The sequence below is a fragment of the Rhincodon typus genome, chromosome 33 (genome assembly GCF_021869965.1).
Source record: "Rhincodon typus isolate 14 chromosome 33, sRhiTyp1.1, whole genome shotgun sequence".
NCBI classification, from domain to species: domain Eukaryota; kingdom Metazoa; phylum Chordata; class Chondrichthyes; order Orectolobiformes; family Rhincodontidae; genus Rhincodon; species Rhincodon typus.
The window spans coordinates 15,237,784-15,264,426 of NC_063364.1; the positions used below are offsets into that span (position 1 = coordinate 15,237,784).

Consider the following 26,643-nt stretch of genomic DNA (forward strand, 5'->3'; position numbering starts at 1 on the left):
CAGAAGTGCAGGCATTCCAACTTTATTTAGTTTAGTAATAATGATTTAAAAAATTATGAAATTGTAGAGTTAAATAAACAAATTCCAGCCTTGGAAACAGTACATTAGGGGGTATTGAGAGGGTTGACAAAAAACAATGTTGTCTGCAGAGAGGAACAATTTAGATGTTCCTAGGGAAGCACATCATTAGGAACAGGGAGCAACTCTAAGGAGTATGTAGAATTATTGCTGGCTTTGCTAAAGTAGCAAAGAAAAATTAATTCCATACTGGACCAGAACATATTCTCTTATTCAAGAGAAACAATGCCTTGTGAAAACTACTAGCACTTTAATAAAAACAGCAGGTAGATAAATACTTCAAAGACAAATTTCAAACCATGACAGATGGTGAAGGAACTCAAAATTATTGATTAACAGGTGATAATATAATTCAAAGTAAATTTTTTCAATGGCCTTATTTCAGTTAGGTTTCTCTTTCAAGTTCCACGCAATGCTCCAGTCAAAAAGGGAACTATGCAGTTATGATTCCAAAATCTCAGCAAGGTCATATGAAGGAATAATTGAACAATGCTTTTCCAGGATCAGTTGGAAAGCTGATGGATAATACACATCCTTTTCCAGGCTGAAACATTGGCATTCATTTGAAAAACTTACTGAAACCTAAATCAGTTAAGTAGATGTACATGATTAATACTAGCTAGCAAAATTCCAGATTTGCTCTTCAATCACTGTGGAGTTGTGAAAAATTAAAATGGGAATTTAAAAATTAAAAATCAAACCGTAGCCTGATGATCTGGAATGCACTGCTTGAAACTGTGATGGAAGCAAATTCAGTGGTAACTGCCAACATTGAGTTCGATAATACCTGAAGGAAAAACTGCATGACTTGCATTCGCTCTGTCTTTCAAAGAGCCAGTAAAGGCACAGCAGGCCAAATGACACCCTATAATTCATTGCTGTCTTGCAACTAACATTACACAGAGAATTGCAAGAAGAGAGAATCAGGTTTGGCTATAGTGGCTAAAGCAGTCAAATGGCTTGCCAACATTCTCCACTCCTATGAATGGTAATCACTCAGAAGAGGTACCAGAAGATGGTCAGCAAACGTGAAACTGCAACCCAAACATCAGGTGAGGAGGAGAGAAAAGCTGGACTAAATTGACAGGCAGAAGAAAAAAATAATTCAGCATGATTCTAAAAAGTCAATAACAGACAAATTTAACAGTTCACATAGCAAACAGTCAACCAAAATTTCTCAGAAAAGGGTCAAAATTGAATGGTGTTCAACGAAAGGAAGTTATGTTTCATCTTGGAATTTTCCTGGGGGAGGGCGGGCAAGATAGAATGAGAAGTGGGGTATTTTTAGTTTGTACATGAATATTTAGAATGTAGGAGTGAATGGTGAACATATCTGGATTTAACTGGGACTCAACATGACATTTTTTCAACATGACATGCAATATCAGATATTACTCAGGACAGATCTTCATAGGCAGACAATTCAGTGCAACACGGAGAAAGTGCTGTATGGTTGCAAACAAAAACTGAAATCTTATCTATCCGTGCAATGGTTTGTACTGATATTAAAGAGCCCAATGCATTACCTAAAGAGCAAGACGACATCATAGGAGTTTTGATCAATCATCTTCCCTGCAGCATCATAATTAGCCAATCAATTATTTCATTTCTGTTCATGGGATCTTGTAGGCAAAATTACTAATGTGTTACCATTCAAATGATGCAATACATTAAATAATTTAATATACTTAAAGTATTCTGGATTGATCTGGAGAGATGAAATGTTATATATTTGTTCTCACTTTTCATTATAGAAATAGCTTGCACCAACAATATGCAAAGTTTCCTCTTGATATTATTATAGCTACACATTTATAAGCAAGGAATGCTGTATTCAAAAGGTGAATATTTACAGTTATGTAAAATATTAATTCAAAATGACATGGCTTGAATTGTAAAGAGTTTCATCAAGTCTAACACTCACCAAAATGCAGTCCACTTTTGATTGTACAGTTTTGCTGTGGAAAAAGAGAAAATTCATTAATAACAGATTGCAATTGCAGCTAACATTTGGAAAATGATCAAATATGTTACAATGTTGAATTACTGACCTTTACAGAAAAAAATAAATTTAGTGGTGTATTCATTTTTGCTCCCCTGAAGAGCCGAAACGTTTTGACTAATGTGGTGCCAGTTTTAAAATATCAGCTCATGATACTGTTCTCATGAGGCACATTACCAGAAGAATTGTATGACTGTACATTTGAAGGTAACGTCAGAGAGATCCTGAGGTTTTATGAGTTTTGTGTTTACTTTTTAAATACAATGTACAATTTTGTAAAAAAATTTAAGCTGCTTATCTGCTTTAAAACTATCCCTAAATATATATTTGAAACACTCCATTGGAAGTAAAAAAATATTTTTGTGAATAAATACAAAAAAAAACTTACTTTATGCAAATTATCAGATAGCAAAGATGCAATACCTACTTATTCTTGTGGTCATAATTTGAGTTGCTCAGATCTCATCATTTTCTGATTAAATTCTTTTCTAGGTGTTATACTATCATCCAATATTATTAAAGCAAGCATAACAATCAACATCAACATTACAGACCAAGAAGGATCAAATATTGTTCACAAAGGCAAATAATAGGCAGGAAGTTATTCAGCTCACAATGCTGTTATAACTCAAATCTTACTTTCCTCTCATAAGTTCTGGAATGAGTTATGATTCTGCACATATGCTTCCAACTTTCCTTATGAGTCCCTTCAATCTAGTTTCCAATTTGCCTGTAGTAGCAAGATTACTTGGTCAAAATCATTTTCATCCTTTCCTTATAAACAGCTGGCAGGTGGTCAAAGAAAATCATGAATCATTGAAACTCAATATAAATTTATGCTGTGTGGCACTGCTCATAAATGAAAAAGGGGTTTGGATCACAGTGATGAAATATGTTCTATATTCCTAACAGCAAGGATCAGGAGTAGGCCTTTCAAACTCCACGCCTGCTCCACCACTCAATGTGATTATGGCTGATATCATTTCTGCCCCAACTCCACTTTCCTACCTGCTCTCCACAACCTTTCAACTCAGTACTAATTTAAATTCTATCTCCTCCTTAAATTTAGTCAGTATCCGGCATTTAACACACTCGAGTAGTGAATTCCACAGATTCACCACCTTTTGAAAGAAGCAATTCCTCCTCACCGGTCTTAAATTTGCTAGCTCTTATTCTAAAAAGTATGACCCCACGTTCTAGATTGCCCCACAAGAGGAAACATCCTCTCATGTCGATTTTTGTCAATCCCCTATAATACATACCTCGATTAGATCTCCTCTCATTCTTCTAAAGTCCAGAGATTACAAGCCCTACTTACTTTAAAAAAAGCAAAGAACTGTGGATGCTGGAAATCAAAAATAAAAACGGAAATTGCTGGACAAACACAGCAGGTCTGGCAGCATCTGTGGAGAAAATGCAGAGTTTGGGTCCAGTGACCTGTCTTCAAAACTAAGATCTCAAACTGCCATTAAATTTCCTATATTCAAGAGAATACAATCTAAGGTTATGGAACGGTCCCTACATTTTAAATGTTTAAGCCATGGTAGCGTACTGAGATACCTGTGCTTTGTTGCCAAGGTCAACATATATAGCTCGAGATTTGGTACACAAACTGAATGTTGTACAACAGATATGGTCTATGAAGATTCCATACAAATAAAACAGCACTTTATTTTGTGTTCTACCTCTGAGGTAAAGGCTAACATTCCAAAAGACACATTGATGGCTCTTTCTACCTACACGTTAACTTTTAATAATTTATCTATGTTTGCCTCTCACTATTACCAGCTGCCCTTCTCAGAACCAAAACGGATAACCTCACACTCACCATACTTAACTCCTATATAACGGTGTATAACTTTCCACTTCCAACTACTCAATGTATTTTACAATGTAAAACTTGTCATTTGTAAATTTGAAGGCACAACTGCCTGTATCTTCATTCAAATTGTTTGCACAATGCAAATCTGTTACCTCAGAATATCCAAGCAACATCTGGCACAACCCTACAATCAAATAATCTTTCCTTTATCTCTACTTTGTTTGCCATTTCCCTCCAAATCAATACTGAATAACGATTGCCTGTCCCACTAAAAATGCCTTAGAAGAGATAAGGAATGAAAGTGGATCAAGGAAATACTGTTTCATCAACGTTTTGTTACAAATTTTACAGTACATTTTACCATTGCAGACTTGTGTCTGGATATTTTTACATATTGGAACAGAAGGCATGTTCTTGTAAACATCCCACAACACAGCACAAAAGAAGACAAGGTGCAACAAACGTACCAACACTGGTAATGTTACAATCAAAGAAGGATGTCACAAAACTAAGAACATTTCATGAAACAACATAATGAAGCATGGAGTCAGACTGAAGTTTTCATCTGGTTCAGATTGAAAATTACAGAAGACAAAACCAAATTTTCTGATTTTTATTGCGAGTTCATGTTTATATTTAAAACAGGTAATTATAAAAAGATGCATTTATCAGTCCAACATTATGTGGGAATAATTGAAATTTCAAGACAAATGAACACCAAAAAAAATGCAAATCCCAGCTCCAATGAATATTTTCACAACTCAGTATTTCAAGAGTTAATCAGACTTGGTCCTCAGCTGCTTCACAGACAGTGACAAAGCAGCAGGCCATGGGTGATAGCAAATTCTGTTTCAGTCCCTCCCACATGAACACATTTTCCCCTCCCCCCAGATCTACTGCTTCTCTATGTGGACTAGCAGTTAACTGATCAGTAGATTAATATTCTGCATCACAGACAATATTCAATTTTAAAAAACAATAAATTCAAGCAGACTTTACTAATCTACAACATCTGTTAAAGTCATGTTTACAACACATGCATTGTTTTTAGGTTACAAACATCAACATTTAGCCATGACTATTATCTAAATTTGTTCCGTGTATCACAACAAAGATGATAAACACTTTTTTTGCATCACTAGCTTATAAGCCAAAACAAACTATTTCACCTAAATTGAACAATTTGCGAGATTCCAACAACCGAATTTTGGGTGAATCACACAAGGCCTTCATAGGTTCAAGCTGACTTGCAGGCTCCATCTACTTCTCAGGGCAACTAGGAATGGACAATAAACATAGCCTTGCTTTGGTCACACAATCCAAGAGCAGGAAAATAAAAAGAAGTTCATAATATAATTTTAAATCGTGACAAAGAAAAAGAGAAAGAGAAAGTTCTTTACTCAAATAATTTCTGCAGCATGAAAATGTTTACCGAAGGAAGTGACTGGGAAGATAAACATTTGAAGCCAAGGAAATATTTTAGATAAGCACATGAATATGCAATGAATGGAGGGATGTGGACCAACGGCAGGTAGAAGGCATTAGTTTAATTTGGCGTCATGTTCGGCACAACATCGTGGGCCAAAGACCCCATTCCTGTGCTGTACTGTTCCATGTTCTATGTAGGCACAATTCAGCAATGTGGTTCATAAGGAAGTTAAGAATCAACATCGACACAGAGCTCAATGGCTGTTTGTGCTGAAAGCTTCAGCAATTTACACAACTATAATTCAGGTATTCAGACGATGATCATTTGGTATCCACAACCTCTTCATAGGAAAAAAGGTTTCAGAACTTAGAACACTGCAAAGTTCAGCACAGGAACGGCCCTCTCTATCTGTGCCAACCATGATGCTATTCTAAACTAATTCCATTTATACTTTTAATCAATATGCTTTTCCAATCCAGTGGGACAGCAGAGGGTTTGAAGCTAGGTCCTTTGCTGTTCATAATTCACATTTTAGACTTGAAAGTAGGAGGTTTGATCAGCAAACTCATAAATGACATGAAAATTGGTGGTGTGGTAAATAGGGAAGAGACGGTATGGGAGATGTATGGATGGGCTTTTTTTGGGGCAGGGTAGAGCAATATCATACACATGGGCACACCAACATCTGCCAGCTGCCCTCCAAGTCACACACCATCCAGACTTGGATCTCTATCACTGTTCCTTCACTGTCACTGATTCAATACCTTGAAACTCCCTCGCTAACTGCACTCAAGGTGTATCAACATCAGGTGGACCACTGTTGTTCAAACAGCAGCTCACTACTATTTTCGAAGGAGAAATTTAGGATGAGCAAGAAATGCTGGCTATATAAATGATACTCAAATGCCATGAAAGAGTAATCAAGTGCTTTATGTGGATCAAAATGGATCTGGCAGTAAATGGCCTCAAGTTGATCACCATATTCTTTCCAAGTCTGTGTTCAGTAGGCTTAGGAGAGAATTGATTACAGCAATAACAGGGAAAGGATGAGGGTGAAAAAGAGAGCTTGTTTTAAATGAATACTACGACAAAGGAGATGAGGAGAGTTTGGCTGATAATTACATTGGTTTACTATCAACTTACAATTCTTCATTTCAACATTACATTCGCTTGTACACATTTGAAGCATACTCCAATTGAACCAAATATTTCACGTAGTTAATACACTCAATAAAAATGTGAAAATATCTATTCTGTAAGATGTGAACACCTTATCATACAAAATACTAAACAAAATTAAAATAGCAGTATTTTCACAAGAGGATAAAAGGCTTCCAGTGAACAAGCCAGCTTTCATTTCTATACTGCCTTTTACACCCTCAGGATATCCAACAGTGCATTTGAACTATTGGATTACTTTTGAAGTGCAGCCAGTATGTAGACAAACTTGGTATTTAACTCATGTACATAATAACTCTCAAGAAATAGCAGTAAATGAATTAACTAGTGAATGCAGCGCTCAGTTGAGGGGACATACCTCTGCCATACTGCTACCCAAGTCTTATTACAAATGTACAACCCTTCCATGAAGCTTTTCCTTTTTTGACTGATGTTCCATAACTAAAGAAAATAAACATTTAATTAAGAGAGCTTCATTCTCAGTACAGAGCGTCAGACTAATCCACATCAAACAACTGGCTCTGAAAGTGCTGCTTTCATTTTAACAGCTGAGACAAATTCCACAACCAACAGTTCAAGTCATCCACAAATTTGAAAATAATGTCATTGTGTCCACACCCAATGTTAATGGATTATTTTCTTTTAAAAAAATCCAGAACTGCATCTTCACCAAAAAACTAATCAGATCTACCTTGGGCCACAGCCTGTGTGTATCAAATTTTGTTGAAACACACCCATTAGGTTTTGGGATACATCCTTTCCAGACAAACAGACTAACAAAATCGAAAATAGCGCTTCAGCCAATATTCAGTGGCTGACAACATGATCAAATAATCTGTTCTGGAAATGTTATGCTGGCCAGAAAACCATGAGAATTGATGATTTCTCTGAATAGCGCTGAAGTATCTTCTAAACCCAGCGAAGAACTTTTCATTGCTTGTAATGTTGCATCCAAAAATGCATCATTCCATCTGTACAGATGGAAGCGTGATACAATAATGGCACTCAAATTTACAGTTTTTGAACTCTGAAGTGAAAGTGCTTCCCACGAGTCAAGCTCTTGCTGCCCAAAAGTTAGCACTGCCATCTCTGAATCAGGTCTTGGCTCAAGGCCTTTTCCAGAATCTCAAACATATTACTTAGGCCGATACATTAGTCTAGAACTGACGGACTGCTGCAAAGACAAAAGTAAAGTTTTTTAGGCAAAATACTAAAACAAAGTCCTCTCCAGTGGACATAAAAGTACCATAGCGTTGCTGAAATACAAGAGACATTGCTCCAGTATCCTGGTTAACATTCAGCCGTCAACCAATATCTAACCTAGACGAACTGATATTTATCTAAATCGCTATTCATGGGAACTCTGCATGCACCCAAGATATCCTGAGGTCGTGAAAGGCATTACACAAATGCAAGTCTTTGTTTTTATTGAAAACAATTTGCAAATTGCAAACACCAAAACCACAGCATTGCTTCCTTTTAACTCCAACACAAGAAACTTCTTCTTGGTATTGAGAACGAAAAGCTGTTGGAAAACTAAGTTAATTGCAAAATAAAATGAAATTACAAGCAAAATGTAAGTCCTGGAGTAGGCTACCTGATTGTGCCAAATGGAAAAAATGAAGCAAGGATCATACAGCTCAAAACTGTGCATCAATAGAGCACTAAGTTATCAGCACAATTATATTCCACAACAAATGAGCAAAATCCAGTCCCAGAATATCGTGGCATTATCACACCAACCCTGTCAAAAGGTGCATTGGACAGCATGCCAGAAGCAGCATTACGAGCACATAGAAATGAGGCATCAGAGTCTTGTGTTGTAACAGCACAACAGCAGAAACAGTATGCAATAGACAACGCAAAGCCAATACATCAGATCAAAGCTCCGTAGCCCTGCATTATCTAGTGGTGAATGGTGATAGACAAACAACTAACAGGCAGATTCAGCTCAAAGAACATGCATTCCCTCAAAGATGGAGCAGCCCAGCAGGTGAATACAAGAGGCAATACGAAAGCAGATATCTCCAGCCAGAATTGCCAAGGTATTGACCTCAGAAGCCAGCTTTCAGTCAGTTATATTCACTCCACGCTATGACAACAATGTCGGGGCACAACAGATTCCCAAAACATTCCAATGAAGCACAGAACACTTGTGCTGAATAACCAGCTGTGTCTCTATTCAAGACAACAAGGTGCAGGGCTGGATGAACACAGCAGGCCAAGCAGCATCATAGGAGCAGAAAGGCTGACGTTTCGGGCCTAGACCCTTCATCAGAAAAGGGGGAGGGGAAGGGGGTTTTGAAATAAATAGGGAGAGAGTGGGAGGCGGATAGAAGAGGGATAGAGGAGAGGATAGGTGGAGAGGAAACAAACAGGTCGAAGAGGCGGGGATGGAGCCAGGAAAGGTGAGTGTAGGTAGGGAGTTAGGAAGGGGATAGGTCAGTCCAGGGAGGACGGACAGGTCAAGGGGGCGGGATGAGGTTGGTCGGTAGGAGATGGAGGTGCGGCTTGAGGTGGGAGGAGGGGATAGGTGGGAGGAAGAACAGGTTAGGGAGGCAGGGACGAGCTGGACTGGTTTTGGGATGCGGTGGGGGGGAGGGGAGATTTTGAAACTTGTGAAATCCACATTGATGCCATTGGGCTGCAGGGTTCCCAAGCGGAATATGAGTTGCCGTTCCTGCAACCTTCGGGTGGCATCGTTGTGGCACTGCAGGAGGCCCAGGATGGACATGTCGTCTGAGGAATGGGAGGGGGAGTTGAAATGGTTCGCGACTGGGAGGTGCAGTTGTTTGTTGCGAACCGAGCGTAGGTGTTCTGCAAAGCGGTCCCCGAGTCTCCGCTTGGTTTCCCCGATGTAGAGGAAGCCACACCGGGTACAGCGGATGCAGTATACCACATTGGCAGATGTGCAGGTGAACATCTGCTTGATGTGGAAAGTCTTCTTGGGGCCTGGGATGGGGGTGAGGGAGGAGGTATGGGGGCAGGTGTAGCACTTCCTGCGGTTGCAGGGAAAAGTGCCGGGTGTGGTGGAGCTGGAGGGGAGTGTGGAGCGGACAAGGGAGTCACGGAGAGAGTTGTCCCTCCGGAAAGCAGATAAGGGTGGGGAGGGAAAGATGTCTTTGGTGGTGGGGTCGGATTGCAGATGGCGGAAGTGTCTCTATTCAAGTTGCTCCAGTCTAGGTACAGCACTGGCATGGCACTATTTAATTATTCACTCAAATGGCCACCTTCGGTGCTGTAAAAATTGTGATCCTGTCTGTCAACATGACAGAACAAATCCTATCTGGCCAATTACTATCCCATTTGTCTACTCTCAATCAGCAAAGTAATGGGTGGAATTGCCGACAGTGCTTTTAAGAAACACCAATAACATACTCAATAATACCCAGTTTGGATTTTAGCAGGCGCACATCACCAGACCTCATTACTGTCCTGGTCCAAAATGAATCAAAGCAGAATTCCAGAGGCAAGTTGACAGCAACTGTCCTTGACATCAAGGTAACATTTAACAAAGCACACCAAGGAGCCTTAAAAATATTGAAGTAATTGGGAACCTGGGAGGAAGCTCTCCATAGAGAGTCACAGATCTATAGCACACTTAACTATTCTACTTCCATTTTCCAGCACTTGGCTCATAGCCTGGTATGTCTTGGCACTGCCAGAATAATTCTAAAGATGTCTCAAATGATGAGGGTTTCTGCCTCTACCACCCTTTCAGGCAGTGAGTTCCAGATTCCCACCACCCTCCAAGTGAAAAGGATTTTCTTCACGTCTCTCCTAAATCTTCTTCCTCCTACCTTAACCAATGTTAGAGGAGGCAATGGCAGAGTGGTATTATCACTAGACTGTTAATCCAGTGATGCAGGTATTGTTATGGGGACCCAGGTTTGAATCCTACCATAGCAGATGGTGGAATTTGATTTCAATAAAACTCTGGAATTAAGAATTTAATGATGACAATGAAACTATTGCCAATTGTCAGGGAAAAACCCATCTGGTTCCTTTAGGGAAGGAAACTGTCATCTTCACCTGGACTGGCCTACATGTGACTCCAGACCCACAGCAACGTGGTTGACTCTTAACTGTCATCTGGGTAATTAGGGATGGGCAATAAATGTTGGCCTAGCCAATGATGTCCTTATCCTGCAAATGAATAAAACAAAAAAAAAGACCTCTAGTCATATATTCCCTCCACCAAGCAAACATTCCTTTCAGTCCACCCTATTTATGCCCCTCAGAATTTTACACATCTCAACCATATACTGCACTCAATCTCCTCTGTTTCAAGAAAAACAACTCCAGTCTATCCAATCTCTCCTGTGGCAATGACAACCTCCACAGAGGTTTAACGAGTTCCACTTTATGTTCATTGACACTTATCATCACAGAAATCCTTGATTACAATCAACCAGAAACTTAACTGGACCAGCTACAAGAGCGGGTCAGAGATTCAGTCATCTGCCACAAAAAACTCACGTCCTGCCTCTTCAATCTTTCCACCACTTCTAGCTACACGCAAAAAGCTCGACACCAAGGTCAAAGCAACTTTCTTGTGTGGGACCTTATCAACCACATTTCGATATTCACTCCCTCAACTATCAGCACATCATAGCAGCAGTGCTGGACTCCATCTTACAGAAGGTACATACCTAGCCAAAAATTCTGTGACAGCATCTCCCAATCCTGTGATTACTAGCATGTAAAAAGACCAGGGCAACAGGTAAAAGGGAATACCACTCACTGTAGGTTTCCCTTCAAGTCATGAGATCCTACTCAATGAATATTTCTTTATTTAAAAAGTAAGATCAACTGTAAATTTTCATAAAAATCAGTGGGATGAACTGAACTTTTCTAACATTCTTCATTAAGTCTATTAGAATGCATCACATCCTAAAGACACCCAGCTTGTCACCATGAACCGTAGACTGCTGCAATCGTATGGCAGCCAGGTTGTCCTGACAAAAACATAGGCATATGACCACTGCATCAAGCTGCACGATTTTCTACTGAAAGTACTTTTTCCTACAAGTTTTCTTAGCAGGTTTCTTCATTTGCAGACTGTTTTGTGCATATACACAACCTCAAACGCTTTGTGAACACAGCAGAACACTACTAGACTCCTTCGTAGATCTGTATCAATGGAAGTAGCCAGTCAAACAGCCAGCATGCGGTACTGTATTGGAAAGTATGCTGACCAGCACTTCACTGGCTCAAAGAAAAGTCAAAACATAGGGGTCTTGTGACATAGTGGTTAACGTTCCTACATCTGAGTGAGGCAGCCCAGTCAAGTCCCACCTCCTCCAGAGGTGTGTAATACCTTTGAACAGGTTGATTAGCAAGTATAAGTAAAATCAAAACTTCCTCATTAAATGGCAGCAACATGTGTCCAAAACAGTGAGATCTTGATCCAATGTAAGGTTACCGATTTTGGCTTGAAAGATTATAAATCAAGAGTTGGACTAAGGCTGTGAATGTCTCCATTGCCTTGTCCTCCACCACATGTGCTGAATGTTTTTTTTTTAATATTGGTAACAGCCCTCATTAGTTATACTTAATTTTATTTCTTTCAAAATATGACTGAAACAGTTGTAATTTAAATACAAGCTGAGCTCCAGTGGTTCAGTGTACTGCTTCAATGCCCAGATGACTGCTTTTGCAATCCTCACTGACTCCTTCTCCTCAACACCCAAAGATTAATTTGTAACCTCCATAAAAGTCCCTTGCAGAAATTCTGAAAAGGGTACGTACAAATGGGTAGCCAAAGGAAGAACATTAAATACTTAAATCCAGAAAGCACACAAAGCAGATGACACAAACAATGAGAATTTAGTCAAAACAGTGATACTACATTGACTCACGTCAAAAAACACAAAATGTGACATGATTAACAATTAGTAACAAATGAGTAAATGTCTTAATTTTTTTCCTGCTGTGAAACAACAGGACTGCAGCTGATGCGAGATGATGGCAACTATAGCTTTGAATAGCAGCCAACAGCAATTTGTTTGTGCCACCAAACTGCAAATCAGACTCTCAGGTCCAGCAAAAAATTTTGCAGATGCACATTTACGCACAAAGAGCCGTGATCCCAGACAGTAAAATTCAGCAGACATTGAGATTGTGGTGGGTGCCTTGTTCTCAGATAATTGTTTCGGTTTACAAAGTGTCCAGGAAGTCCAAATAAGCCACTGAACATTTAGAAACTAAAATTATAATTTCACATCGCAATAATCAATAACATACTACCTCTTCTTCTCTCACTACTATCCTCCACAGTGCAGTTCTGTCTGAACTCCAATGTTTAAATGCCAAAAATAAGTCACCTTAGATGAAATTTAAGAGTAATGCCCTATATGCAGGGCATCTTCTTCACGATGCAGGGCTTGCATAAAGACATTTATAAGGAACAATTGTCTATGCCAACATTCGTTCAGACAAGTGACGCTAAATTTTCACTGTGCTTCTAGTTTTGCTCCCTCCTCTCTTTCCCATGTGAAATACAGCATACCACGGTTTTAATTAGTTAAAAACGCTCAATGGTTTAAACAATCAACGCTCTTTATCTTTTGTCTTGTTAAGAAACTGACATCAGGTTTTACTTTTAATTAAGATGCTACAGCAAAGCTATTTAGAAAAACGTCACCACCTCTCAGTTACAGCATCATATCAGGCCAGATATTGTAAGGTTTGAACAACTGCATGTTGGCAATGACTTAAAAGAGAAACAAGGCATTTAAAAGATATACTTGTAGATTGCTGGTCAAAGGATAAAAAATGTTCAAAAACAAAAATAACAATTGCACTGATGTGAATAAAGGTTTATATATTCATTATCACTGGGTCAAAGCCCTTGAATTCCCTAACACCATAACTGCGGCATCTTCACAAGGACTGTGACTATTGGAGGTGACCCACCATGCTTTTCTCAAGTTAACTAAGGACATGCAATTAAACTAAGATTTGAGGTCATCATCTATTTCCTGTGGACAAGTAAAGCCTAACATAAAAACAGGGCAGAAATCTTGCTTTTACCTGTCTGCATTGTAAAAGGCAAGAGATTTTAGTTACAAATTGATGTGGAAAACCTGAGAGGGATTCAGAATACAAGACAAGGTGCAGTTTTAAAAGAAATTTGCCAGACCCGTGAATTGGGCTGTATTTAGAAGTGCACATTTTTTGAACAGTAACATTAATAGGGATTAAGCAAATTGTTAATTAGGGTCCAAAGGGTCCAACATCGTGCATAATGACAAAATTTGCTTTGTCAGCACTAAAATACCCAAATGACATAGTTCCAACCAGCAATATGTAACCAATCTTAAAACCCCTACTTACAGTTGGAAGTACTGAACGTGTAGGGCTAAAAGGGATGTATTTCAGCTTTGTGGAATGTGATTACAGTGTTCTGCAAGGATATAAGCTTGGGTCTCTGACAGACATGAAGAATCATATCAAAGGACATTTCACAGGACATGGCAAATTCCAAGGGAAACCAAAGGTACAAACCATGTTACAAGAGTGGGCAAGCATACAAACACAAAAACATGAATTTACATTTTTGGAAAGGCATGCAGTGAAAGGAAATTAAGAAAGATCATGTAACAAAGTGGAAATCTAAGGATTTATATGCTGATCTTTAAATATACAAGGGTAGGTTGAAAACAAAAGTGGGATTCTGGATTTAACACATGGGCACCGAAAACAAAACAGCAAAATGCTGTCAAATGCCTATAAAAATATATCAGCACAATTACTGAATACAGTTCCAAGTACTCCATCTTAGGAAGGATATTAAAGCACTGGAAAACATATCAGACATGACAACTTCTGGCTATAATGAAGGTTGGAAAATTTAGAACCATTTCAGTGGATCGAAGGAGGTTTAGGGAGATCTAGTAAGCTGTCAAAATGACAAAAGGTTTTGAGAATGAAAACAGTAAAAAAGATTGTTTCTGCCTGTTGGCAACTTAGTGACAAGTGCTGTGAACACAGGATTAAAAGAAGAATAAAAGAAAGGAACTGTTTAAATCTATGATGAGCACACATTGATTTCTCACAATCCAAAGCATGAAAATATGGTTCTTTGAATTACGAGTGCATGAATAAGTGTCACTTCCCACCTCCAAAAAGTGTATCCAGATTACAGCCAAGACAGCACGTTATCTTTGCATAAATGCTCCAAAAGCAGCCTCAAATGCACAACTTATCATGGCTCAGTCAATGTGTTTTAATGCATGATGTTTATGTCAAAATTGTTCTCATCACTTCTGGGTCTAAACCACCAACACATTCAGCAACTGTCCTTGTTCAAATATTTTGTCTGGACCACATTTGAAAAATCATTTACACAGCTCAGCTAGTCATAAAAATTTTATACACTGTCACTTCTAAAATTAAAGTAAGAGTGTAGATCAAGCTAGTCACAATTAGTAAAACAAGAGAAAAATTTAAGAAGTTCTCTCTTAAATTGAATGACGCATATATCTGAACTACAAAATAATTCTACATTATAACTCACCATTGTCCTCTGACAATACCTTCCAAACCCACAACCTCTAACACCTAGAGAAGGGCAAGGGAAGCAGATGCATGGGAACACTGCCACCTGTAAGTTCCCCTCCAAGCCACACACCACCCTGATTTGGAACTTTACCAACATTCTTTCACTTTCACTGGGTCAAAATCCTGGAACTCCCTTCCTAACAACATTGAGAGTGTTCTTACACCACAAAGATTGCAGTGGGTCATGAGAATAGTTCAACACCATCTCTCCAGGAAATTGGGAGTGGGCAATAAATACTGGCGTAGACACTGACACCCACATCCCATGAACAAATAACAAAAAAAGTCCTTTACAGAAGCTACAGATCAATATTAAATCTTGGAGAGGGGGGAATAATCCCATTTTCTCCACTTGCACTGCTTTCCCTTTCAATTCTATCCTCTGGACTACTGGGAAAACAGAACAAGATCATCCACTTATCATTTTTCTTTTCTTAAAGGCATATTAAGAGCGCCTTGATTTTAATGAAAATATTTTAAACTTCATATGACAATTAGAATTAAATATTTTACTGTAGCACTCCAAGGTAATTTCTTTTTAGAACAATGGCAGTCATTAAAAAGATAGGTTCAGGGTCTTAAGAACACAACTTTAAGCTAATTTGTTAGATAAATGCTATCTTGGAAGATCCAAAACACACAAAAGCAGAAAATGCTGGAAATACTCAGTAGGTTTGACAGCATCTGTAAAGATACAAAGAGGGTTAATGCTTCAAGATGTCATCAGAGCTAGTTTCTGAACTGGAGCTCTTGTTGAAAGATCACCAATCTGAAATGTTAATTCAGTTTCTCCTTCCACAGGCACCAGTTCTTTGAGTATTTTCTGCAGTTATTTCAGATTTCAAGCATGCAGTTTGGTTTGGTATCAGACCCAAAGGTTTTCTGTTGCATACTGGTTAAATTTCTCTCTTTAAAGTTTCCATTTTCTCTTTAAAGAGGTACATTAGGTTGCAAAGACTACATGCGGCAAAGACTAGAATTTGCATCATGCGTAATACAGTAATGTTATGGGAATACCATTGTCAGGAGAGTTTTAAGGTGTACAAAATGGAAACTGCTGCAGGAAAACAGGGCAACCGCGAATTGAATATATAGTTAACTAAATATGACAGAATATCCAAGACAGAAAGCAGAACAATTATTGCAACTATCAACAAAATAACTACCAACACTCGCATCTGAGACAAGGGCAGATATTTGGGCAGAGGGGAAATTGTCACTCATAAGTACAATAGGAAATCTAAATTGTAAGCTGAGTACCTATATTTAAAATCAATCTGGTTACATAACAAAGTATAATGATTATTTGTTTTGCATTAAAAAAGCAGCTGTCTTCATAGATACAGCAAGGATGCTGATTGTAACTAAAAGATGTTGTTGGATACAACTGCTGCCATAATACAAACAGAGTAAGTGCAAATACTCCAACAGCTGTAACACAAACTTAAGATGCATAGTCACGTGATATATCTTCATTTACTCTTATCAATCATTGACAATTCCGCCCTCCCACATCCTTGGCCTTTCATTCAATACTCCCTTCTAAGCATTCCTCCATGTTTCGTTATCTATATTTATAATTTAGATGGTGAAGTTAATCTTATTCTGATTATTCCATGTTAAGTTTCTCCCATCTATTCCAGTACCTTGTGCATAAGGCATTAGTCTACTGAAAATTCATAACACAGACATTAGAATGCCATTGTGGGTTAAACATGACTATGCAAATATAAATGAATAAATTACAAAAGCAAAACAAATGCTTGCATCCAACAGTTTTCTCAGGGGCTCTCAATTCAAATGGTTTGTCTAAATCCAAAAAGTATTATTGCAAGAAGAAACAAACACCCATAAATTAATTTTCTAAAAATTTCATTTAACAATGTATATTAAAATTGTCACATTGTCAGAAGCCTTTTTAAATGTTTGCATTGTAAATTCATATGTTCACACTGTCAATGAATATGTATGTAAACTTTTTTACACACTTCTATCCAACCACTAGAGGCATTGTGTTATCAGTGGTAGGAGCATGTAATTACAGCATAGCGAGTTTAGAAAAAACAGTTACCATAAGTGTGAATCCAGGGATTCAGAATACAAGACAGATACAATTTTAAAAAGAAATCTATCAAACCACCACAGCCTGTTTCAATTATGTTCCTAACTTTAACTCCCATACAATTACTCCCAAATTTCTATGTGGAACATGATTGCATATCAACTAGTAATCCATAATTTGTTTTACGATCTACTATCTACTGATCTCATACTTATACTGCCACTGAGGAATATGCCCTTATTCCAATTTTCCATGGACAACATCATAGTGAAGGCACTGGTAGACACTAACTGTAAATTCATAATGTTCCATCGAGATTATCCATTCAACTCCCAAAGGACTTCCTCAACAAATTTCAATGTTTAATAACCCTGGATCATATTAGCAGACATAAGCTTAACTAGCTCCTATTTTAATCCCCTAACATTAAGATTATTTTGTTTCATCACTTTACCACTACAGGATGTAACTGAAGTCTTGCCTGAACTTTCCATTTTTTAAATAATATTCCTCAATTTGAAACAATGGCCCTCTTAGTTTTGCACAAGCTGCACTCAAAAGAAAATGTGTGAAGTCTAAATACTGTAAACACCTCAATCTCAAATAACTTCTTTTAAATCATCCTTGTCTTTGCACAAGACAGAAAAGTCCCATAGTCTTTCCTCACAGCTCTCAAGTCTTAACTCTGTAATCACTGACAGCCTTTGTTGGCACTCCCTCCATTTCTTTTTTGAAAAGAGAGAAGCCTAAAGTCCAGATGCTGCTACTGATTTATATTAATCAAGATCAAAATAAAATTTTAGAATTCTCTGTCTATTTAGAGGTTACATCTCTAGCTTATTTATGTCAAACTGCACATCACTGCTTTAAAAAAGGTATCATTGACAGAAAGAAGCTTTTTGGATTGGCACACTGATAATTATGATTTGCCACCATTAACAATTTGGCGTTATCTTTAAATTAGGAAATGTTAAAACATACTTATATCCTTTGCATCATCTAAAAAGAAACAATAGCCACTTCAATGTCAGCTCATCGTTAAAAAAACAGCTGCCACCTAGGCTCCTCGTGTACCACTGCTTGCTGTTGTCTACCTAACCAGCCAATTACTAATCATGACTATCCTATTCAACTGAATATTATGCTTTTTTTATTGAGTAAAAGGAGTTCCAAAAATCATCTGACAGAAAAATTTCTATTTGTGAACCCCTCCCCATCAAGTATTTTAATCTGAAGTTCTTATAAAAATACAGCCGAGCTTCACCCTAGAATATGCCAAAATACAGCCACAACAGAAGCAGCCCAGCAATTCTTTTTCAGCCTTTGCAATTCAGTCAACGTATTTTACTGATCCAGGGCCATTTTTATTTTGACTTAAATGCGTGGTTTAATATGAAAGAAAAATACTCCAGCTTTAAATTAATCTACATCACTATTGCACAGCAGAGATACAAAATTGCATTTATTTTGAAACTAGTTCTCACAAATCAATTCACTTCTGAAGTGCAAATTACCAGTGTGAAATTACTCCCAAACTGTTATCAATGTTCTGTTATTAAACAATCGATGTGCTTCCAGCAAAGCAAGATGAGCTGACTAGGTCAAAAACATCCATTTCACTTCTGCAGGTTCCTCAATTTGGTAGCCCAACCAAGAGCTGGCAAAATTTACTTTCAAGTCCAAAATAAACAGGTCCAAGAAACAACCCTGTAAGAAACCAATTAACTGACTGACTACAAGCCACTAGTACAAACAAATTACAACACACAAATCAAAAAAAAAATCTGTGGGGAGAAGAAGTGAAGAACTCCAGTACGCTATATTAGTTCTAGACCATTTCTGGTCAATGGATTTGATCCCAATTCCATGCAAAAGGCTGTAGATGTTGACATACAGCAGACTTTTCCTTATGGTGGTTCAATGTAACTTACAAATGACAAAGTGTGGACATTCAATGTACATTCTCACAACAAATGCTGTACAATAGCAACTAATTCAAAATGTTAAATACTTGCATCATTTGAAACTGTTAGATGGTTGATAAGGAAAAGGATACAGTGAAAAGGAGATGTTCATGGGTTGCTCGTTGATAAATCTCACAACTAATATTTGTTGTCATTTTTAACATGTTGCAATGCTCAAACACATTTCATAGCGACATCATAGGACAATGTTTTACAAATAAGCCCTGCAGGGAGATATTTGACTATGGCTTGATCATCTGGCCAAAAAGTAGCTGTAAAATAGCATGTTAATAGAAGAGAGGTTGAAAGGTTTCAGAACGGATTCCAGAACTCCTAGGCATAAGATAGATGATGGCACAGCTACCAATGGAAGAAAGGAAGTCAAGGATTCACAAGAGACCAGAATTGGAATGATGCAGATTTTTCACAGGGCTGTAGGACTGGGGTTTATGATGAAGGGCAATGGCATTGGAGGAACTTAAACACAAAGGGCAAGAATTTTTCTTTAGTCAATGTATTGTTGGACTGAGTCAACTTAGGCCACCGTGCACAGTGAGGGAACTTGGTGTGACTAAAACAATAATTTGTTGGCTGAGAAAAAACACAATCAATCAATCAATCAATTTGTCTATGCACTTAAAAATTATTTGTGCAACAAATATGAAACACGTACATTGCAAATATTTTTGATTTTTTTAAAACACCCATGAATGCTAAACATAAGATCGAAACCTTTAAACGTAGGTTGTCAGGACATAACTAATATGTTATGATGTGAAATGCAGACATCTGGCAGTAGTTCCAGCTTAATCCTGTTTTTCTTTTCTGGAACATCTTTCCAAATCACAAGTTAACAAGTTGGAACTCACTCATTTTTACTCAAACAAACATTTACGGGCGCATTCATCAACAATTTTTAAACATTCTTTAAACTGTAATCGGAGGGGGTTCCGGGGTGGGGGAGGTGGGGAGCACCGTAGCGGTAACGTCTTGCTATCTTAACACAAATGCAACAAAACCTTAGGAATCTCCACTTTGTCATCTATAAACTGCAGGTACGTCTTTGAAAAAGACACACAAAAAAATCCCATCCCCCTCCAATCCAATGAACAACAAAACCTAAGAACATATTGGAAAACGTGCAAATCAAAACCTAAAGCAAAAACAATGTATAGATCTTCCAAAGAAAACGCCATAATTAAACATATAAAACATAACCTGTCAATGAAAGACGTGTGTGCAATATTAACACACATTCTCATTTTTATACATACGAGGGGGCAGGCACGGACTTGCTTATCAAGCAGGCCCCAATTTTTTGCTCGCTTACCAGATCAAGTATTTCAGTTTCTGCTGCAGTGCACTCGCCTCCGACTGTGACAGCCCAGGCACCAGAGACGGCAAAGCCCCGGTGCCCTCTTGTTTGCGAGGCTGTTGCCCGGGCTCCGGCTGTGGCTGCTCCTCTGCCATGGTGATGGTCGTGCGGCGGCAGCGGGGAAGGGGAAGGAGGAGGAGGAAAGGGAAGGTTGAGCGTGTTGAGCGTGTGAAAGTGGGAGGGCGAGGGGTTAGGTTTTGGGCTTGGGGGTGGAGAAGTGGGGGGTTGGTAAGGTGGCGGCGGGTGGGGGGGGGAAAGACACGCACGGCAACTAGGCCGCAAGCTGTTAACGGCCCCGCGGGAGCGAGCAGCGCCTTGCCCCCCCCACCCCCCTTTCCACCTCCTCCTCCTCCCCGCTCTACAGGCCGCTGCCAGGCGCCCCTCGCCTGGGATTATTCAGCAAAGCGACTCGACCCCGACCCCAGCTCCGTGCTCTCCCTGTATCTGGCGCATCATTATCCCGCTCTCTGCCGGAAGGCGCTCCCTTCGCCTGTCAGTGAAATTAAAGTAAAACTAAAATTATCCCTTTTTTCTTCTTCCCCCCCCGGGAAACGATAACTAGGATATTCGTGTTTTTTTTTTGAGGAGTGGATGATAGGCAGGGGCGGTGGGGCGGTGGGGCGGTGGGGGGGGGGGGGGAGTCTAAAGGTGTGAAATCTCGAAGCCGATCCCTCGGCTCTTCATTCGGAGCCGAGCGGAAAAATAACTCCAACAAACAAGCTGCGCCGCGCAGGCGCACACGGGCAAGGGATTTTGAGGGGGGATAGAAACAAGGGTCGTACCCCCCTCCACCGGGTCCTAATGACACCCTCGGATTCTTAACACCCCCTCAAGGGACCAAATACCCTTTACCGGGTCCTAAAGACCCCTCCATGGTTTTAAACACCCCCATCCTGTCCTGCCATGTTCCAAAAGCCGCACTGGTAATAAAGACCCTCTCAAGGATCCCAAACGTTCCCGCATCACAAATACCCGATCCCTGTCATATAGACCCCCTCCCTAGGCCCCAAAACCAACCAAATCCCGTCCTAAAGACTCCTCCCGGATCCTATTTACTCCCTGGGACCAAAGCATGATCCCTCCCAGTCAGAGTCCTAATGCCCCTTCCACATTTCAAACCCCCTACCATCCCCCCAGGGCCTAAAACCCTCCTCCTGGTTCCTGATGCCCAGAGCATAACCCCTCCCCTCAGCGTCCTAATGCCCACACAGAGCCAGCGTTTAAGGAGGTAGATATAGCCCTTGTGCTAAAGGGATCAAGGAATATGGGGGTGATTAGGGTATGGTGGAGCAGGCTTGAGGTGATGAATGGCTTATTCCTGCTCCTACCTTTTTATTTTTCAATGTTTTAAAGCCTTCTCCCCATCCTGATGCCCATCCAGTCATTATGCCCTCCCAATGCTCCTAATACTCCATTCCTTGGTTCCAACACCCTTCATTCATCTCCTCCCTATGTCCTAATGCCCCAACTGCAGATCCTGATGCACAGCAGTCACCCCTTTTCCCGTGTCCTGATGCCCCAGCCCTGCTGCCAAGTATTCACCCCTTGTCCATTCATAGGTCCTATCACCCAGAGTTCACCCCTTTCTCCATGTGTCCTAACGCTCAGCAGTCACTCCTTCCCCAGGTACTAACATCAGTACTTACCCCATTTCCCAGACCCTAACACGCCTCCCTGCAGCATACGAATCTCCAGTATTCATCCTTTCTCACCTGGTAATAAGCCAAGAACTCATCTACTCCTCCCTGTGTCCTATCACAGTTCTCACCCCACCAAATCTCCCAGGGCTTAATGCTCAGTGCTCATTTCCTTCCCCTGTGTTCTATCACAGTTCTCACCCCACCAAATCTCCCAGGGCTTAATGCTCAGTGCTCATTTCCTTCCCCTGTGTTCTATCACAGTTCTCACCACACACACACACACACACACACACACACACCCAACACCTGTAATTCACTTCTTCCTGGGTCCTAATCATTAATGCCCCGGGGCCCTGATACCCAGCTCTCTACACCACCACCCTGGTATTACATCTCTAATCCAAGCCAATTCTCCCTCCCCTGATCCTAACATCCAACCTATTCCTCCAGGACGTATCACACCCTACTTCTTGACAACCCCATGCCACAGGCCCTAACACTCCTTGGTTTATCACCCAAGCACTTGGTCCCAATTCATCCTACCTCCAACCCAGGTCACAACACACACACCTTCACCTCAGCCCTAACATCTCTTAAATCATAATGCCCACAGCCATTTTTTAAAACTTAATCCAGGGGATGTCAGCTTCACTGGCCAGGCCAGCATTTATTGCCCATCCCTAACTGCCCAGAGGGCTGTTAAGAGTCAACCACATTGCTGTGGGACTGGAGTTGTATGTAGGCCAGACCAGGTAAGACAGCAATTTCTTTCCCTAAAGGCTATTAGTGAACCAGCTGGGTTTTCCAACAATTGATTCATGGTCATCTTAATTACAAATTCTTATTGAATTCAAATTCCACCATCTGCCATGGTGGGATTCAAACCCAGGTCCCCAGAACATTACGTGGGTTTCTAGATTAATAATGTAGTGGTAATACCACTCGACCATCACCTCCCCTGTTCTAATATCCAAGGAGTTCAGTGAATGCAGTGGAGCCAGGTTGCAAAGAAATGAGAGATTCATGAGTTGTTGCACAAATGCATGAACTTTTCTTCATTTATAATATAAAATAATGGCGATTGTACATGCTGCTGTTGCCAAAATTACACTGCATTCATAAATTTAAGCGACAGAACCATTTGGTGCACAAGGAGGCCTTTCATTTGTCTGCCTGGGTCTTCAGAGAAGAAAGCAAATTCGTGCCATTCTCCCATGTGATTTCTATATAGAGATAGTAGGAACTGCAGATGCTGGAGAATCCGAGACAGGAAGAACAGGTTAGGGAGGCAGGGACGAGCTGGACTGGTTTTGGGATGCGGTGGGGGGAGGGGAGATTTTGAAACTTGTGAAATCCATGGATTTCAGTGGGTGATGTTGATTCTGCAATAAATAATTTGAAATTACCTGCGGTCAAGTTTGATGGTAAGGTCACTGCAGAATTAATTCTGTAAAATATTTTTTCACCTGATTTCTTCCTCTCAGTTGGATTCTGGGAATACAGGTAAAAATAACTGGGATTTATTCATATTGAATCCTTATTCATTAATGTAAATAGAGGCATTTAACCACAGAAGCATCACATCATCACTGCACAAAAGCAAGTTGCTGGAAAATTTCAGCAAGTCTGGCAGCATCTGTGAAGAAAAATCAGAGTTAACGTATTGGGTCTGGTGACCCCTACTCAGTTCTGAAGAACTTTACAGATGCTGCCAGACCTGCTGAGCTTTTCTAGCAACTCCTGTTTTTGTTCCTGATTTACAGCATCTGCAGTTCTTTCGGTTTTTACATCATCACTGCACCTTGTTTTTGCTAATGAATACTTCTAGCAAAGTTTTATGTGTAGGTTCATGAAAGGTATGTGGCCAATTTCCCTTACCTAATCCAGGACTTGGGAAATCAATTGTAGCATCTTCATCACTGTTTTAGAATCAGCTATTCAGGACAGATTGGGGTTCAGTTCTGGGATTTTCCTGATTTATAACGTTCTGCACATTAAATAAACACTGGGCCATTGAGAGGACCAAAAACCATCCATGTCTGTAAATCACAAAAAACAAAATATGTATTGGAAACACTGAACAGGTCAAACAGTACCTGTGCGAAAACAGGCCAATTAATGTGTTGGATGTGGATGATATTTTCAAAACAGCTCACTCTTGCAAACTTAACTGGTCTGTTTTCACCAAAAAGGTTCCTTGACCCATCACTTCTGTTGCCAGCAAAAAAATCCACAAGTCAATTCTAACTCTTAAAACTTTAATAATGGTGCACACCACAGAGAACAACTTTGACCCAGCCTGCAAGTTCTCCCACACAAGGAAAAAGACTATACACATTGAAAATCCATTTTCTGACTGTACAATGATCATGAGATATCAGGCTTTTTGAAGTCATGTTCCTCGCAGTTTGCCTTGAGGCCTAGGTAGCAAGATGACTTGCACAATTTTTTGATGGTGTCAGTTCATATCTTGTGGCAAGCTTGGGTGAGTAGGAGACTGTGGGATTATTTCCCCTCCAAGAATGAAACATGAGACTGACAATCCAGTGTAGAAGTCATTGGTGGTACCATCAATTAGATGTAGTGCCAAGCCTTCTTCTTTTGTTATTTAGAATGTGAAAAGATCTCACAGCATGATTTGAAAAAGAGCAGGATATTTTCTTGGTGTCCTGGCCAACATTCCTCTCTCATCCAACACTAACAAAAGTAGATTAAATACAAATTATTTTGCTCTTTCTGGGAACATGCAGTGTGCAAAAGTAGCTGTGGTATTTGCTTTTAACAGAAAAGTCTCTGATACTTCAAAATAATTCGATATATGCTAAGCATCAAACTTTAAGATATTTGTGAAATATCTTAATAATGTGAAATATAAATACAAGTGTTTACTTTTTTGCCATGATTTCAATAAGTTTCAATACAGTTAAATAAAATGTTTAAAAAAATACAAAAAGGCTGGAAGGTTTTGCATTCTACTGCATGTCCTAGCTAACACTTGGACTGTCTGGAGTCCTCTGCTAAACATGTGTAGCTATGCAGGTGGCAGCACAGCAATGCAAACACTCCCTTTACAACCAGATGATTAAGGAGTATAGCAAATAGGATCGGGAGGAAGCCATTGGCACATCCCCTCAAGCCTGCTTCACTGTTTAACAAAATCATGGCTGTTTGCCTACCTCAATGCAATTTTCCCACATCATCCAATAATCTATGATGCCTTTGATATTTAAAAATCCATCCAAATTAGCTATCTATAGTAGTAGCGATACTCAATAATTATAATTCATTTGTAAGATTTAAAGCCTTGAATCGTATTCCATTTCAAAATAATGAAGTAAAATTGAAATTGCAGACTTCATGTAGTGGATGACTTCATGTACTACTGGGAACAGCAATGCAAAATGTTTGTGCCCTGCACAGGTTTATACCTCAAGATATGAAAGGATGTGTGTTGATGAAAGTCTTTGTGGGGTTCAAGACAGAATAAATAGAGCATGGAAAAATCAATTAGTTATTAAATCTTTTCATAGCAATGGCATTTTGTGTGGCAGAAATAGGTTGTGATAAAAGGCAGGTTGTCTCGGATTCTCCAGCATCTGCAGTTCCTACTATCGCAGGTTGTAAGAGTTTGTTTTATCAACACTGCTGTATGCTTAGTACAGTAACTATCTGTTTCCTTCTAATGATGTGAGCAGATGTACACTTGTTATGTTTGGCACACTGTAAATGCTTAACAGGTAATACGAATACCTTCAGTGCTTTTACAGATGTTTCTTTCTATTTATAATATATTTTTATAAACCTATACCTATACCTGCCAACATTTTCCATTATCTATGTCACATTTACAATGGAAACAACCTATGTAACTTCTCACATTATAATTAAAACCTCCCTTCCCAAATTGGAGAAGCTGCAGAATCTGCAACATCATAGCAGATCAACCAATAACCATAAATATATTGCCTATTCCTTTGAAAATTGTATAAACATTTCCTTTGGGAATTCCCATGTTAAAATGTCTGGACTTGATTTTTGGAGTGACCCTTTGGCTCAGCTAGCATTTCTACATTTGACTGACAATATTTGAGTATGATGTGAAGGTGCTGGTATTGGATTGGAATGGACAAGGTCAAAAGTCACACCTTATAATATTCAAGTGGTTAAGTCACACTCCAGTCATCCCTGGTATAAACAGACTAAATTATGGATTTTAAATATTGCATTATTTTTTAGGAGGGTATTCACCTCTGGATGGAGTGACCACTGGCTTATAGGAGAATCCTGCTACAGAGTCTTAATGGTTGGGTTTGGGCCTACTGAAGACAGCGCATGCAATCTAAGACCGAAGCTCTGTCTCTGACTTCTGGAGAGGTATCCATGGTGGTATTTGCACCTGGTTGGTGGGAGCTACACATTCATCTCAAAAGATAGATGGGTTTCATTAGTGATAGTAGGAACTGCAGATGCTGGAGAATCCGAGACAACAAGGTGCAGGGCTGGATGAACACAGCAGGCCAAGCAGCA

At 39.5% G+C, this 26,643-nt stretch overlaps 1 protein-coding gene across 2 annotated transcripts in view; it reads right to left on the reverse strand.

Moving 5' to 3' along the window:
* LOC109913908 (DNA-binding protein RFX7-like) overlaps window positions 1-21,080 on the reverse strand; it is a 75,181-nt gene extending 54,101 nt beyond the window's left edge. For both annotated transcript variants that reach the window (XM_048615811.1, XM_048615810.1), the window contains exons 1-2: window positions 20,432-21,080; window positions 2,003-2,036 (exon numbers count right to left, since the gene is read on the reverse strand). In XM_048615811.1, the coding sequence (XP_048471768.1) occupies window positions 2,003-2,036; window positions 20,432-20,571 (174 nt within the window). In that variant the 5' untranslated portion in view covers window positions 20,572-21,080. The remainder of the gene's footprint in view (window positions 1-2,002; window positions 2,037-20,431) is intronic.
* Window positions 21,081-26,643: the final 5,563 nt, after the last annotated feature.